Source organism: Galeopterus variegatus, unplaced genomic scaffold, assembly GCF_000696425.1.
Source record: "Galeopterus variegatus unplaced genomic scaffold, G_variegatus-3.0.2 Scaffold1560, whole genome shotgun sequence".
Classification (NCBI taxonomy): Eukaryota; Metazoa; Chordata; class Mammalia; order Dermoptera; family Cynocephalidae; genus Galeopterus; species Galeopterus variegatus.
The window spans coordinates 59,667-75,803 of record NW_007727671.1 but is presented as its reverse complement, the minus strand read 5'-3'; the positions used below and the strand labels follow the sequence as shown (position 1 = coordinate 75,803).

At 32.0% G+C, this 16,137-nt stretch overlaps 2 protein-coding genes across 2 annotated transcripts in view; one reads left to right on the top strand and one right to left on the bottom strand.

Annotated features, from left to right (window-relative positions):
- DOCK7 (dedicator of cytokinesis 7) overlaps window positions 1–16,137 on the top strand; it is a gene marked incomplete at its 3' end in the record, with an annotated part of 112,841 nt that overhangs the window by 46,531 nt on the left and 50,173 nt on the right. The window lies entirely within an intron of this gene.
- Window positions 3,818–12,348, bottom strand: LOC103594456 (angiopoietin-related protein 3). Its single transcript, XM_008577669.1, has 7 exons — window positions 11,805–12,348; window positions 11,055–11,165; window positions 9,382–9,496; window positions 8,358–8,471; window positions 7,637–7,732; window positions 4,316–4,582; window positions 3,818–3,999 (listed from the first exon to the last, which is right to left on the bottom strand). The coding sequence occupies exons 1-7, from the start codon at window positions 12,297–12,299 to the stop codon at window positions 3,818–3,820; spliced, it is 1,380 nt and encodes a 459-aa protein (XP_008575891.1). The 5' UTR covers window positions 12,300–12,348.

Below are 16,137 nucleotides of genomic sequence, written 5' to 3'. Positions count from 1 at the left end.
AATAGAAGGTATAATGTGTAAGGATACAGATTTGGAATAGGTTTCATAAAGGAGACAAATAGTAGATGCTCAATAAATATTGGTTAATAAATACATTTTTGATTAATGAATGATTAAGTGGACTTCCATGAGCTTTGTTACTAGGAAGAAAAGATACAAGCCTGAAAACATGCTGATTCTAGGATGAAAGAGTATGTGAGCAGATTATATTACGATATATGATCCTGACATGAGAAATGTGTGTACTTGCTCTCAGTAAAATTTGTCGTAGTACAGAAAAAAATCTTGTTATAGAAAATGTCTAGTAATTCACTGAAATCAAGTAGATTGACTATTTTGATGCTGTTGGAGGTTTTATTACTTTTTTTTTTAGAAATTTTATTATGTTTTGCCAGATTTATCTTTCATCACTTACTAAGTGTCATTTGAGGGGTACATGCAGTAGTGCTGCATGGTTTCAGAGGAAGGAGCTGCCATTTACTAGGATATTTGTAGAAGAAGCCAGATTACCTTCACTTTGAAGTATAAATAGGACCTAGCCAATCAGAAAGGTGTGCAGAGATGTTGCAGACAAATGGGATACATTAGGAAAATATAGAGGAGATGTTTAAAAGAAGACTGTTTTGATTAGAGCAGAGGTTTTGTGTTGGGCAAAAAATGGTTAAGGAGGTAATTTGGGGTCAGATTGTAGAGATACTTGAATACCTAAGAAGAGATTTGGATTTTGTTCTGTATGCCTATGCTTGTCTAATCAGGGTATACATTCTTGTGAGGGCACAAATATATGGGATATGCAAGTCTACAGGATAAACATGACACTTGTAGGAACATCCCTTTTTAGAAGATTTTGGGGGAAAATAACTATTTTCATGTGAAGATAGATTTATGGAGTGTAAAACACAATTCACATGCAATTTTAAAATAAATTTCTAAGATTTAAGATCTCAATAAGATCCTAAAAGAGATCTATGCTATGGCAAGCTATTATTATATCCTATAACTCCAGAACTGGTAAGGATATGTTTTCATTATCATAAGCTGTTAAACTTCTTCAGTAGACAAGCTTGAAAGACACAGCATGAAAGTAGTATACAACTATTACAAATTTGTTTCAGGAATATTGAGGGGAGAGAGACATAAAATTAGGACCTAGATAATTAGATAACCTACGACTCAGGTTAAAGACAGTTCTTGGGAAGAAAGCTTATCAAATTAAGAGACGTTTCAAAACAAGATTGTATTAGACTTGGTGGTTTAGGATACAGGAAAGGTGGTTTACAAAGCTAAGTGAAAAGTCAGAGATGTCTTTCAAGTTTCCAGGCTTCTGTGACTGGGAGCATGGTCATGATATTAAATGGATGCAAAGAGGTTAGGAGGAGGGTGTAAATGGGTAGAAAGGTACAGCAGATAAAGTAAGGGTTGATAATTGTGTTATTTGGTATGTTGAATTGGAAGAGACTGTAGGATATCAAAGGTAGAAATGGCAGGTAGGCAATGTAAGAAGGGAAACTGGAAACCTACCTGGAATGAATATGTAGATTTCAGAATTTTATTCATGGAAAGTAGATGAGTCCATAAGAGTAGATAGAATGTCTGAGGGTCAGAGTAGAAAAGATGATGGAAGTTTGTGTGTTGGCTTGCAATACTAAATGCAAGGAGTAATGAGGCCGTGAAGATGGATCCAGTAAGGGATAATCCAAGGAGAGTGTAGTGTATTGTGGAAGCAAAATGAACATCAAGTTTGAAGAAAGGATATTGTATTTAATAAGTAGTAGAGTGATCAAAGGGAAGGTAGACTGAGAAAAGTGCATTAGATCAGACAACTGCGAGTTAGTGGTGAAATTTGAAAAAACTCTTTTCTCTTTCTCTGTCAGAGTTCTCTCTCAATCTGAACTTTATTGGGGGAAAAAAATCTAACAATACTCCTGAAAGGAACAAAATTATACGTATTTTATGAGGGTTGTAAAAAAAATAGGAAAACTTAACAGAGGAAGGAAAAATATAAGCCACTCTGGCATTCTAACTCTAAAAAATTAACGTTAATTTTGTCAGCGTGGGCTGTGGCTCTGAAAATTGTAGCCTATTTGTGCCTTTATTCTTTTGTACTTTTCTGAAACAAGACGTTTATGTAGGATCCACATAGATTATATATACATATCTTTTATATATGTGATATATAAAATATATATATGACATATATTGGATCAATTAAACACATAATGCTTGATATTTATTTACTAAGGTAAGTCACTATATAACTTGGGCACTGTATCTTTTAAAAACTGGGTTTAATTCAAAATTTTATTTCTTGTTGGTAGTTTCTTTAAAAACTTACTTAAGAATAAATATTGAGTGATATTATGGCCAGAAAATTTGTATCTTATAACCCTTCGGGATTTAGAGTTTAAATTATTAAAATTAAAAATAACAATCATGGACCGGCCCGTGGCTCACTCGGGAGAGTGTGGTGCTGATAACACCAAGGCCCCGGGTTCGGATCCCATATAGGGATGGCCGGTTCGCTCACTGGCTGAGCGTGGTGCTGACAACACCAAGTCAAGGGTTAAGATCCCCTTACTGGTCATCTTTTAAAAAAAAAAAAAAACAACAATCATATGTATATTGTGGTATCAATAAAAAACTGCAAGAATTTAAATTTCTATAATTGAGGTATTGAGTCTTTATTTAATTTTAAACATACATACATGTCTGTCAGGCTGTTTAAACATTCAGTAACTTGTTACGGTGTTTCATTCTACTTCAAAACTTACTCAAAAGTATTATACTTACAGCATGTCCGGGGGGAATAAATTATTATTAAACTTTAACTTGCTGTCACAAATATGAGGGCACTTAAAAAAGTCTGTGGAAAAATAGAAGTAAAAGATAATCTTTCCATGAACTTTTGAAGTACCTTCATAACATTAATTCTTATTGTATTTGAGAAGATCCCTTTAAAATTATTTGTTTTCACAGTATTGTTAAAATATATAAAATGCATACAGTATAGATACGTTAACAAATATGTTAAAGTACCAGTGATGTCTGATTTTAAAGTCAATATGACTTAGTAATCAAGATTTACTGCATTTGTTTAAAAGACAGTGAACCTATTTTAATACACTATGAGGGGTCTTCAGAAAGTTCATGGAAGGATTTGTATTATCTTTTAATTCAGTTTTTCTATGAACTTTTTCAAGTACCCTCATATTTCATCCTGCGTCATTTGACTTCATAAGTAAACCATATCAAACATTTAGTGCAAGTTATTTTGTAGCAAAATGAAGTATCAGTTTTAAAATTCATACTTCAAGTTTTCACATGTACTCTGAACTGACTGGATTTTAGTTTTGAGATTAATAATATTATAATATTTAAGAATTGTACAATTATCAGTCCTTTGTATTTATTTGAGTTTAGAATTTTAATAAGAAAACTAGTTTTTAAACTGGGGAGCTGTGAAATTAACCCACGTGATGATTTTTGAAATAAAAGCCTCTTTGTAAGTTTTTTTTATTTTAAAAAGTTATTTAAAAATTCACCGATTGGTTATAATTTAGATTGTGACCATCTATAATTGATTCCCACATCACAAAATATATGAACAAATGATATCATAAGAAGTTTGATTGAGAAAGGTAAATTATGTTCTTTGAGGTGATGTGATGGTATGTTTAATCTTAAATTGATAGTGACTTTAAAATAAAATCTATTTCTTAAGCTTTCTGCTAAGGATTTAATACCAGATTATTAAACCACATTATCTTGGGATGAGTATAATGTTTAATTTATTGGCTTTTAAATTTGCCTCAGTTCATTAAAAGCTTTCTGAATCTGTTGGATGGACCAACATTTTGGTTGACTTGATAGAGTATAACCTTCCATTTTGAGACTTCCAACATATTCCTCTTCTCCTCTCTGGCTTAGATTTTGCTCTTGGTTTGTTATATTTACCATTTAAGTTATTTTCTCCACATACATTGTGCCACCACCAGCCTCCTAAAGAAGATAGATAGGCAATTTAATGGATGTGAACTCATATCAGTTACTGTTATATTTCCCTATGAGTATATCTTCATTTCTTATAAATATTATAGTGTTATAAATGCATGTATCCCAATTTTAAATAGAGGTACAATACCTAGTTGAACTAGAATTAACACTTTATTATGACAGTTATGAGATCTTTACCTATAAAGAAAATACTTATTTGAGATTAGAATTTTAATGAGTTGACGTTGTAGATAATGACTAATACTGTTGGAAGATATTTTGAAGATATGAAAATAAAGTATTGGTATTAGAGAAAGGATACCTGAATAACTTTCTGGACAGTTGAAGTATTCTTTTGCTTTGTGATCCCACGTAGAAAACACCAAATCTTTATGTTCTGGGAGTGCATTGGGGACATTGCCAGTAATCTCAATAAGGTGTAGCGTATAGTTGGTTTCGTGATTTCCCAAGTGAAAAGAATATTCAATATAATGCTTGTCGTCTTTCCAGTCTTCTAGCTCAATTCGTAAAATGTAATTAGATTGCTTCACTATGGAGTATATCTTCTCTAGGCCCAACCAAAATTCTCCTGAAAAAATAAGTGTTAAAAATCTGTAGATTGTTAACTACAGATTGAGCACTGACAGTTTTTTTGAGTGTTTTTCATTAGTGTAAGTAAATGAGTTGTTTTAGTCTTGACTCCCTTGGTCATTTTAGAGTCTCTTAAAATATTTATTTTTAGAACAATTTTATTGACGATAGTTATATGTACAAAAAAAATGTTTAAAAATATTAATAGGCCTGCATAAAAATCTGATTATCCTTTCTACAGTGGGTATTATGAGACATGTATCACATATGAAACATATTAGACTATTATAGATGTTTTTAGATCTGGTCATTGGTAGAATAATATCTCATTTATAAGTCCTTATATATACCAGCTTTTCTAGTACCTATTTATTAATACTCATATATTGACAAGAGATTTGTTAAGTATTCTCAGAAACTTTGATAATAGTGATGTACTTTTCCTCAAATATAAACCTAAACTTTGGTTTTTGCTTGATAGTTATGTTTTCGTTGTAGGAAAAAGGAATAAATTTCAAAAAAATTTTAAATTCAAAAACATCGTTCTTAATAACTTTTCTCTATAATTAAAAAAATTATTTTTAGGGCCGGCCCAGTAGCGCACTGCTACAGTGCGCCGCTTGGGAGTGCGGCGGCTGAGGGTTCGGATCCCACATACAGACTGGTTCCCGCTCACTGGCTGAGCGAGGTGCGGGCACAACACCGAGGGTTGCGACCCCGTTGCTGGTCCTGGTCCGGTACGGGCGCGACACTGAGGGTTGCGATCCGTTGCCGGACATGAAAAAAGACAAAAAGGAAAAAAAAAATTATTGGAACTAAAAACATAAATAACATAAATATAAATAGGTCATTCTTTATTACAATACTTAATAAAAGTGCTTAATATTAAGTGTTTTTATAAAAGGACTTAATAAAAAAGTTGTAATTTCTTATTGCTCTTCAGTTAGTAGGAAACTTCATTTTAAGGATTGCTGGTAAATGCAAGTACAAATGGCTTACTTTCTTATTAGTAATAAATGAGTATTTTGGACTTAACTGTCAGCCTTTTATTTTGGGGTTATACTTATTCTTAAAGAATATTTGGAGCCACAAAACATATCACTAGTTAGGGATTTAACTACAAAACAAAACAAAATGTGGGTGTGGGTTTGTGCGAATAAATATACATACTTGGGTTTGTGTTTTTGTGTATTAAAAAAAGAAATTAGTCCTGTCAGCACACCTTAAAAGAACTATAATTTCATTAGGAATGTGCAACAAAAGAATCAATGTTAACTATTCATTTAACAATAACATTTATTGTGCAGAAGAAATAATGCATTTACCAACATTAGAAGATGAGATCTCTCATGGCAAATACATGAGCTTTGTGGACTCCATTATAATTTGACTTTCAACCCACATCTCTTAAATTTCCTTATAAATTATATGAAAATTATATGCACAAAGATTATTTTATAAAAATATTATAACATTAGCATTTTTCTTTTTTAAAAATAGTTGGGATTCATCCTACAAAAGTGTCTACGGAGTCAGGGACAAAAGATGGCCCTAAATGTGGAAGTGGTATCAGAAGGCATTTTCAAACTCTGGGAAAAATAAAGAGTGCAAAGTATTAACATTTTTGTTTGTTATGAAAAACATAGGCAAAATTTGAAAGTAAGGCAAAAAGTTGGGTACTGTGTCCCTTCAGTATCATATTGGGGTGATAGCCATCCAAGGATTATCCAGGAAAGTGGTTCTCAAGCTTCACTGTGCATTCAGAATTATATGAAGGACTTACTAAATCACAGATTGTTGGATCAAACATTCTGATTTCTGTAGATCTAGGATGGGATCTGAGAATGTTCATTTCTAACAAATTCCCAAGCGAAGTAGATGCTGCTAATCCAGGAACTACAACTTCAGAATCACTGATAGGAGAAGATACCTACCAAGACTTACTGTACACTATTAATTAAAGTTCTCAGGCATTAATTTGTAGACTTTTTGTTCAGTAAAAATAGAAATAACTCCTGTCCAGTGAAACAGATAACACTAAATATTACTGCCTATAAGATAGTACCAGTTTTGTATCTTCCCCAACCATCTTATCTGAACATTTCTGTGTGTGTGTGCACGCATGTGCACGTGCTCACATGGATGTATAATAGTTCCTCAAACGCTTCTTGAACTGGTCTTAACATTTTATTGGTTCCATTATGAATAAGTGCGTTCAATGACTATTTGTTATACATGTTTATATTATGAGAGTCATGATTTTACTTTTGTGAAAATTATACTATAACACATTTGAATAAATCATTTTTGACTGAAAAAGAAAATTTTAATGGTCAAATAGTAATGAGTGTTTAAAAATTTGATATAATGATGTTTTCTACATTATCACTGAGTACTTGTACATCATTCATGGATTTTTGTCATATGCTTTTTTGATTTTAAAAATCTGTTATTTTTATTTTTCTTGTTTTATATTTATGAACAAAATAGAATAATTTGTATTGAGTTAACTAATTCATTTTAAGCCACACATTCTATAGTATAGTTATAATATTTAAATAATTGAAGTTTAGAAATTTGAACCACATATATGACAATTTCCTTGTCTCTTCCACCCTCCGTTAATTGATATCCAAAATGTTAATAAGATAATTAATTAACACCCAAAATGTTAATAAGAGAATTAATTAATTCCTAGTTAGTGCTAGGAATGGTTTTCTTTGTAGCTTACTCATAGCACTTAGCACTCATCAAAGCACATAGCACTTAATCAAAATTGTCTTTAATAATTATAATTATAAGCCATTTAATTAAATTGTGATAAGTATAATTAAGAACAGACATGTAATTCTGATAGGTATAATTTAAATAATAATGACAGTTGTAATAAGTGTAATTACTAACAAATATGTAATTATTTGTTAATAAGTTTTATTAAGGCTGGGACTATTTCTCCTTTATTGCTACATTCCCAGTACACACTCCATAATAGTTTCTCAATAAATATTTTTAAATTAATAAGTAAATGAATAATTGAATGAAATCACCTTACCATCAAGCCTCCCAAAACCATATTTGTAGTTCTCCCAAGTTTTATTGAAGTTTTGTGATCCATCTATTCGGTGTTGAATTACTGTCCATGGACTACCTGAATATAAGGAAATAAATTGTGTATTTTCAGTAGATTGATGTTGACAGATGTAAGAAATACTATTTTTTTTGTTTGGTTTTAATTGGTTGCTATGAAAGATAGTTTATTAATATTATAGTAATACATTTTGTTATTTATTATGGCCCCCAAAAGTTAAGTGAAGGGCAACTAATGGATATTAGTAAACTTACTGACAATAGTCACTTCATATTATTTTACAGAGGAAATGGAGAATATTGAATGAATGCATAAATAAACAAGGTAAATATAAGTACTAGATTTATATTAATACTCATTTTATATGTGAGGGCACTTCAAAAAGTTAATGCAAGGGCCGGCTGGTTGGCTCAGATGGTTAGAATGTGGTGTTGATAACACCAAGGTCAGGGGTTTGGATCCCCTTACTGGCCAGCCACCAAAAAAAAAAAAAAAAAAAATTTAACAAAAAGGTTTGTGGAAAAAATAGAATTAAAAGATAATACAAATCTCTCTGTGAACCTTTTGAAGTACCCTCGTATATGCAGAACAAAGATAACATAGTTTGTCTTGGTAATAGGTAGTGAGTAACTTGAACTGCTTGTCCATTTTCTCCTTAGGCAGGTTTTTGTTTTTTTTTTTTTACCTGATTTAACATCACAGTAGACATTAAAAACTTGAGAGTTGCTGGGTCTAATGGTATATATGCCACTTGTATGTTCACCTCTGTTATAAATGGTGGTACAATCAGTAGGAATGCCTAGGATCAACAAAATGTTATTACATAAGATTTAGAAATAGGAGTGATATCTTTGGAACTTGAGATTTTACTTGATATTTCATGGAATTGTGGTGAACATATCTTTTTCCTGTAATGTTTATGCTAAAAAATTTTTACTAGATGGCATGTTATGCAAAGAATATAAAAATAGTTATTACCAACTGATTTCTTTTAAATAAAAGTGACAAGTGTTTTGAACACTTTTTTTTTTTTTTGCCATACATAGGAAGAATATAAAGTGGCTAAAATACATATGAAACAGTATAGTGCTTATACATAACATGGTCAACAGATACTCACATATATTGAAAGAGTGAACATACACGGAGAAAACTAAGTAACAGAATCTCTTTTCTTTACAAATTATGTAAAAAATAAATATTTTGAGAGTATATCATTTTATTAAGTTTGGGTGGGAATGGAGACTTTGTTCCCTGTAACCTTTGTTTTGCTTATGAAAATTTTTAAGCAAACTGGAAAGTGGAAAGAATTGTTGAAGAAAATACCATAATCTTTCTGTCTCCATTCAACAATTAACATTTTGCCATGTTTGCTTTATATACACACTCATGCAAACATAATGACCCTTAATCCTTGAAATATTTCAATATGTATCTCTTAAACATGAGGTCATTCTCTTCCATAACTGCAATACCATTGTCACATCTAAGAAAATCAATAATCATTTTATATCATCTAATATTAAGTCCATATTTATATTTCCCTGATTATCTTAAAAATGTCTTTCATAGGGTTTAAAAAAAAAACAACCCAGGATCCAATTTTGGTTGGCACATTATATTTGGTGAATATGTCTCTTTATTCTTTTAGTCTACAACAGGTCCTGAGAATGGGAATTTCAAGAAGAAAACCCAACAAATTATCTTACCATCTTGTTCTACATTTTTTGTTTCATTGAGCTGAAGAAAGGGAGTAGTTCTTGGTGCTCTTGGCTTGGAAGGAAGAGAGTTTTCTGTAGGTTCTTGAATACCAGTCCTTCTGAGCTGATAAAATAATGTAAATCTACTTTTAAAAAATGATGCTGAATATACAATTAGGGGAAGTTTGCGTAAGCATATCAAAAGTACAGTTTATTATTCATCTCATCTTTCAGAACATAATATATTATTGCTTTTGATGTTAAGAAGGATAAACAATGCAATCCAGATTGTACCGATTACCTGTTCTCAAAATATTTAATCAGGTACATTATTTAATGAGTTAAAAAAAAAAAAAGAGAGAACAAGGCCAAAAAAACCCCAATCTCAAACCAGCATTGGTTAAATAACGGAGCAAGGCCAAAAGCAAAGACATTGCTTTGCTTAGAATATTTTAATGTATGAGGCTACTTTTAAATATTAGTGGGAAAGTGGAATTAAAAGATAATATGAATCTTTCCATGAACTTTTTGACGATCCCTTGTATTCTTATTTATATGAATAGGATATATTTAAAATACTGCTCAGTAACACAGGCAGATTTTAAATTTAATAATTCTTAGTTGTAGGCCTTATTGATTCTCAGACCTGCCATAAAGACAGCACAGAATTTAAACATGATTGCTTTCTTGATAATTTTTGACCCATAAACATATCTTAGATGTTGGCAGGTTTATTTGCTTATTTTCAATATATTCAATATTTCATTGTTAGTTCCCCAATAACATTTTATTTTTATTTAAAATGTGTTGGTTTGCAATTTATTGATTGATAGCTTTTTTGTGTGTGTGTGTGTGTCCTTTTTGAGACCGGCCGCAGCGCACTCAGCCAGCGAGCGCTGTGAGCGCACTGGTCATCCCTATATAGGATCCGAACCGCAGTGGGAGGCTACTGCGCTCCCAGTGCCAGTTGGTTTGCAATTTATTGATTGATAGCTTTTTTGTGTGTGTGTGTGTGTCCTTTTTGAGACTGGCCGCAGCGCACTCAGCCAGCCAGCGCTGTGAGCGCACTGGTCATCCCTATATAGGATCCGAACCGCAGTGGGAGGCTACTGCGCTCCCAGTGCCACACTCTGCCGAGTGCGCCACGGGCTCAGCCGACTGATAGTTTTTTTATTGGTGACGAGAAAAACAGAATATATAATATCTTACATTATTAGTGTTAGTTTTTTGATGCTGGCATAAATGGCATTTCCTAGGACCTAATTTATAAGGATCTGTTGTAAAGTCCACTTACTGGGCGTTAGTCATTTCTAAGTAACTTTGGGATCTTAAAGTCACTTAACTTTTTATAGTTTTGGTTTCTTAGTTTAAATATGAGGAATTGGGGTTGACCCCGTGGCTCACTCGGCTGAGTGCGGCGCTGGGAGCACCGAGGCTTCGGATCCTATATAGGGGTGGCCGGTGTGCTCAGCCACGGACCGGCGACACCAAGCCAAGGGTTACGATCCCCTTACCGGCCACAAAATAAATAAATAAATAAATATGAGGAATTGGATCAGATGATCTAAGGCTTCTTCCAAACCAGAAATTCCTTGTTTTGATTTCTTCATACATTTTATTTTTGACAGAATGTATATCATCATATAATAGTGCCTTTGTGAGCCATTAAAGTATTGACTTACCTGATTTTCGATTTCTTTTATTTGACTATGCTGTTGGTTTAATTGTTTATATTGTTCTTCCACCGTCTGTAGAAGGTCTTTGATGCTATTATCTTGCTGTTCTACAAAAGTCTGGACATAAATCGTAGGTTGATTAAAAGTTTCATCTTTCTTTTTTGTTAAGTTTGTTATTTCCTATAACACTTTGACTCTAATTTTTTAAAACTAATAGTGATTTAGAAAAATGAATATTGGCAATCATTTTCCCTTGTATGCTTCTTTAAATAACAAATACTTTTGTTCTTTTTTACTTTAAGTGTACCATCCCTAAAATTTTATTTTCTGAACTTCAATTAAAAGAAAAAAAAATCCCACAGTATTTTAATAGTAATAAATCTTTACCATTTACTATATTACCTTTATCCATTTTAAACATGGGAGAATTGTTTTAAATTTAAATTTCTTTAGCTTTTTACTTACCTTCAATAATTTGCAATAATGTAAAAATTTAGTGTTTTAAATTTTATTACTTAGCTGATTTGTAATTTTAATATGAAATGTAAAGTGTAGTTGTTTTTGTATATAATGTTAGGGAAACAAAAACGAATTTGAAATTATAGTGGGAAATTTCTGGAGGCTATGTTTCTTGAGAAAAATAAAGTATTTCAATAATGCAACAAGGTATTTCAAATATCGTTTTATAATTTTTTTTTTTTTCCCCTAAAGATCAACATAGAAAACATAGTCATGAACCCTCTGGTTTCTACTTACTTTAAGTGAAGTTACTTCTGGGTGTTGCTGAATTTCAGGTTGATTTTGAATTAAATTAGTTAATTGCTCCTCCAAATATCTCACTTTTTCTTGAAGCAGAATTTTTTCTTCTAGGAGACTTTCAAGTTTTGAGTTGAGTTCAAGTGACATATTCTTCACCTCTTCATTTTTGACTTGTAGTTTGGATGTAGTTCTTCTCAGTTCCTTTTCTTCTTCTTTGATTTCATTGGCTTGCCGTGATAGATCATAAAAAGACTGATCAAATATACTGAGTTTTTGAAATATGTCATTAATTTGGCCTTTAGTCTTATGGACAAAGTCTTTAAGACCATGTCCCAGCTGAAGGAGACCATTGGCTAAAATTTTTACATCATCTAACATAGCAAATCTTGATTTTGGCTCTGGAGGTATAGAATCAAATGATGAATTGTTTTGGTCAGTTCTGGAGGAAATAACTAGAGGAGCAATAAAAAGAAAGAGCTTAATTGTGTACATTTTTATCCTAATTATTCAGTTCCAAGTGATTTTGAACTGCTTTTGTTCTGCAAACAGACCTAGAATTCTTAACTCTATATATACTACTATTTGCCACATAAACTTGGTAAGGCAGGTGAATATAGTTAATCATTAATCTCTGTTAACTTGCACAAATGTAACCTCCTACATTTAGTTAGATCAATGCTAACAAATTCAAAGAAATGAGCAACTAAATAGGTGATTTGAAATTGTTACTGTATTTAACTTTGCTATATTATAAACTGCACTTTCAGTGTTATGGGCTGTACCTATTTTTAAAATCTCATTTTGATTTTTCATGACTTTAAAAGAGATTTATAAGTCAAAAACAGACTCTTTTGTGGGTAAATTCATTATTAAAGTTAAGGAAAAATGAATTAAGTATGCATTTCCCAAATTGTGTTTTAGTTCTTTTAGAAACAGTGACCCATCCCCCAAAATGCCTTCTCTGTGAAGTCTTTGTCTATTCCTTCACGTGGTTAATGGTCAATGCTGTATTCCTATGTTACTCTGCGTAAGCTAACAGTTATATGTTCCTTATTATTTGTCACTATAATTATTTGTTAGTACGAGGATACTTCAAAAAGTTTGTGGAAAAAGGTAATTAAAAGATAATTAGGGGCCGGCCTGGTGGTGCACTGCTACAGTGCGCCGCTTGGGAGTGCGGCGGTGCTCCCGCCGAGGGTTCGGATCCCACATACAGACCGGTTCCCGCTCACTGGCTGAGCGAGGTGCGGGCGCAGCACCGAGGGTTGCGATCCTGTTGCTGGTCCCGGTCCGGTACAGGCGCAACACTGAGGGTTGCGATCCGTTGCCGGAGACAAAAAAAGACAAAAAGGGAAAAAAAAAAAAAAAAGATAATTAGAATCTTTCCATGAACTTTTGAAGACCCCTAGTATGTCTTTTTGCTTTACATTATATGTCTTAATTATTCTAGTACATTATCACAAAATCCCAAACATAATAAGTATCATTAAAGACATTTCACCCCCTTTCTCCATTATGTTCTATACCTCTATGTTTTCAGCTCTTTTCCATGTGCTCATGAAGGATTAATATATATGTGGTCTTCTAAAGTCAAACTAGTGAACAGCATGATTCTGGAAAGAGACTGCCTGAATTGGAATACTGTCTCTGCTAAGCTTCAGCTCTGTAACCCTTGGTCAAATTACTTAGCTTCTCTTACCTCTGTCTTCTCATTTGTCCAGTGAATATAATATTTACGTTAAAGGGTTGCATAAATATTAAAAGTTAATATTTTCAAAGCACTTAGAACATTACCTGGTATATAGTAAGCACTACAGGGTACTATAATGAGTTATTTTTTGGTAGTTAGAAACAATCAGTGCATTTACATCCATAGTATAGTATTTTATTGGTGAAAATGATCTAATCCCATATTAAGATCATGTGAATTGGGAAATTTTGCTAGAATCTAGGTTTTCTGAGTTTTGGTCTCTTGGATCTTGGTAAGAAACTGTGTCTTCTGATTAGTCTCTGTATACTTTTTCTTAAGTGTCCAATACAGAACCATATAAATATTTCTTTGTGGCAGAAATAAAGAACACAAGTAAATAAAAATACACAGGTATTTCCACTAATGTAAAAGAAAAACAAAAAAATTTTCTAACTCATTTTCTTCTTAACCTTTGCATTGGTACATGTTCTGAAATTATCGAAGTGTGTATTAAACTAGAAAAGAAAGTCAAATTTTCTCCTTCTTTAAAGGGAAAAGTTACAATTGTGATCATTGGTCATGTAGGGTATATTTCGAAACTTCTCTTATCAACTAAGCTATCAGCTTAGTTATTGACCCTGATATTTCATTTACCTGCTAGTTGAGGGAGAATTTAGATGGGCAACTTCTCTCCCCTATTACATTATATGCTATTATTGGCAAGACGTGTATCTGTTTTTAATTTATATTCCTTACAGCACTTTAGTGCAATGCCTTACACATTGTTTAAAGAACAAATGTTTATTAAACGAATCAGAGAATGACAAAGTCATAATGTATTGGAGTTTCCCAAGTGTAAAACTTGTATAGAGTAGATGCACACCCCTTTTTGATATATCAGGTTCTTTTTATTAGAGAAGGGAATTTGAAGAGAATCCCCTTCTAATGCATGGAAGTTACTGCACACTAATACCAAAGAAAGGCTGTGTTTAAGAATTTCCTTTCATGTTTGATATATTAGAATACTAACACTTTTTGCACAATTTAAGCAATTTCTTATGTAACGCTGACAAATTGGAGGCAATGGTTACATATTAGTTTATTGTATATTGTCTCTGAGTAGAAATATCTGAATAATTTTTTCTTATAGTAGTTTGAATTACATTATTGAATATAAAGTAATTTGCCTAATTATAAGCTGCAGAAGTGTTTCAGCATGGGCAAATGTAATGAAAGGAGTAATTTTATAAATGATTTTATGTCTACCCTTTCATGCCTTCTGTCTGAGTACACATTGTTAAAGGCAGAATCTAATCTTTGCCTGAACTTTTGAATCTTTGCTTGAACTTGTGCCTATTTAAATAGAACCCTGATCAAATATAACCAGAAACATAAAAATTAAAAAACTTTATGCCAAATAAGATAAACTCTTAAGCAAACTTAGGCCCTAATTTAAGGATTCCTAGTTTTTAAGAACCAATATACAAAAAAACTTCTTAGCTACATAATATCTTAGGACATTTCGGAGCCTAAACTGTATAAATTCCAAGCTAAGCGAAGTCCTTTATCCTCCCCCAGGTTGTGCAATTTTGCAGAGATAAGACTTCCAAATAAAACACAAGGTATTTTGGCTCTTTTGTACTTAGTATCTCTTTAATTTCTTCCTTTTTAACTGTGATAATTTGTTTTTGAATTAATATGTTTGGTAGAAAGATTCTGAGTAACTGAGAAAAACACATTTATAAACAGAAATGTCTATATTAAAATAAAAAATAATGCCAGGAAATATATCAGCTCCCCCTTCCTCTCTTTGTCCAGAACTGCACTGTCCAGTGGAAATATGCAAGCTACATACGCAATTGAAAAATTTTAATAGCCCCATTAAAAAAGCTAAAAAGAAACAGGTAAAATTAATTTTAACAGTATATTTTATTTAATATAATATGCTGAAAGTTATCATTTCAACATTTGATCAATATAAAAGTATTAATTCTATATTTTATATTTTTTATACTAAGTTTTCAAAATATGAGTAATGGGTACAAAACTGTGCTGTCTGCCCTAAGTGAATCATTGTGCCATATATGCATATATTGAAACAACACAAGGTACCCCACAAATGTGTACAAGTAAATATTAAAATAAAAACAAAACAAAACCTGTTGTGTATTTTGTACTTACAGCATATCTGAATTAGAAGCAGTCACACTTCAGGTGCTTAGTGGTATCACACTAGACTATCTTATTGGACAGCAAAGATCCTGAAGTTGAGTGAGCTTTGAAGAATCATTTTATTTATCTTAATTTTTTTCATGTTCATTATTAGTAAGTGTTAAGTTGTTTTAATAGTAAAAGTACTTTTGAAAACTTGTATTTCAAAAACCCGTAAAAAACAAAAAGCTTGACCCTTCACTACTGACATTTCGGGGTCTGTTATACCAGATCCCTTGAATGACTAGCTAAAATAATTTTTTGAACACAAATGAGATAGTGTTATATGTAGCTCATGTTCTATAAATATAAGTCGTTCAAGACCTTAATATTTTAAAATTCATTTCCCTATAAGTGTGTCTGAAAATTCATCATATCCTTTTTTTTTTTTTTTTGTCTTTTTCCGTGTCCGGCAACGGATCGCAACCC

Coding starts and splice junctions, on each gene's coding strand:
- LOC103594456 (XM_008577669.1), bottom strand. CDS start 12,299: ATGTACACAATTAAGCTCTTTCTTTTTATTGCTCCTCTAGTTATTTCC. Junction 4,583..7,636: donor TGGTTTTGGGAGGCTTGATG/GTAAGGTGATTT, acceptor TTATTTTTTCAG/GAGAATTTTGGTTGGGCCTA. Junction 4,000..4,315: donor CTGTCCAGAAAGTTATTCAG/GTATCCTTTCTC, acceptor TATCTTCTTTAG/GAGGCTGGTGGTGGCACAAT.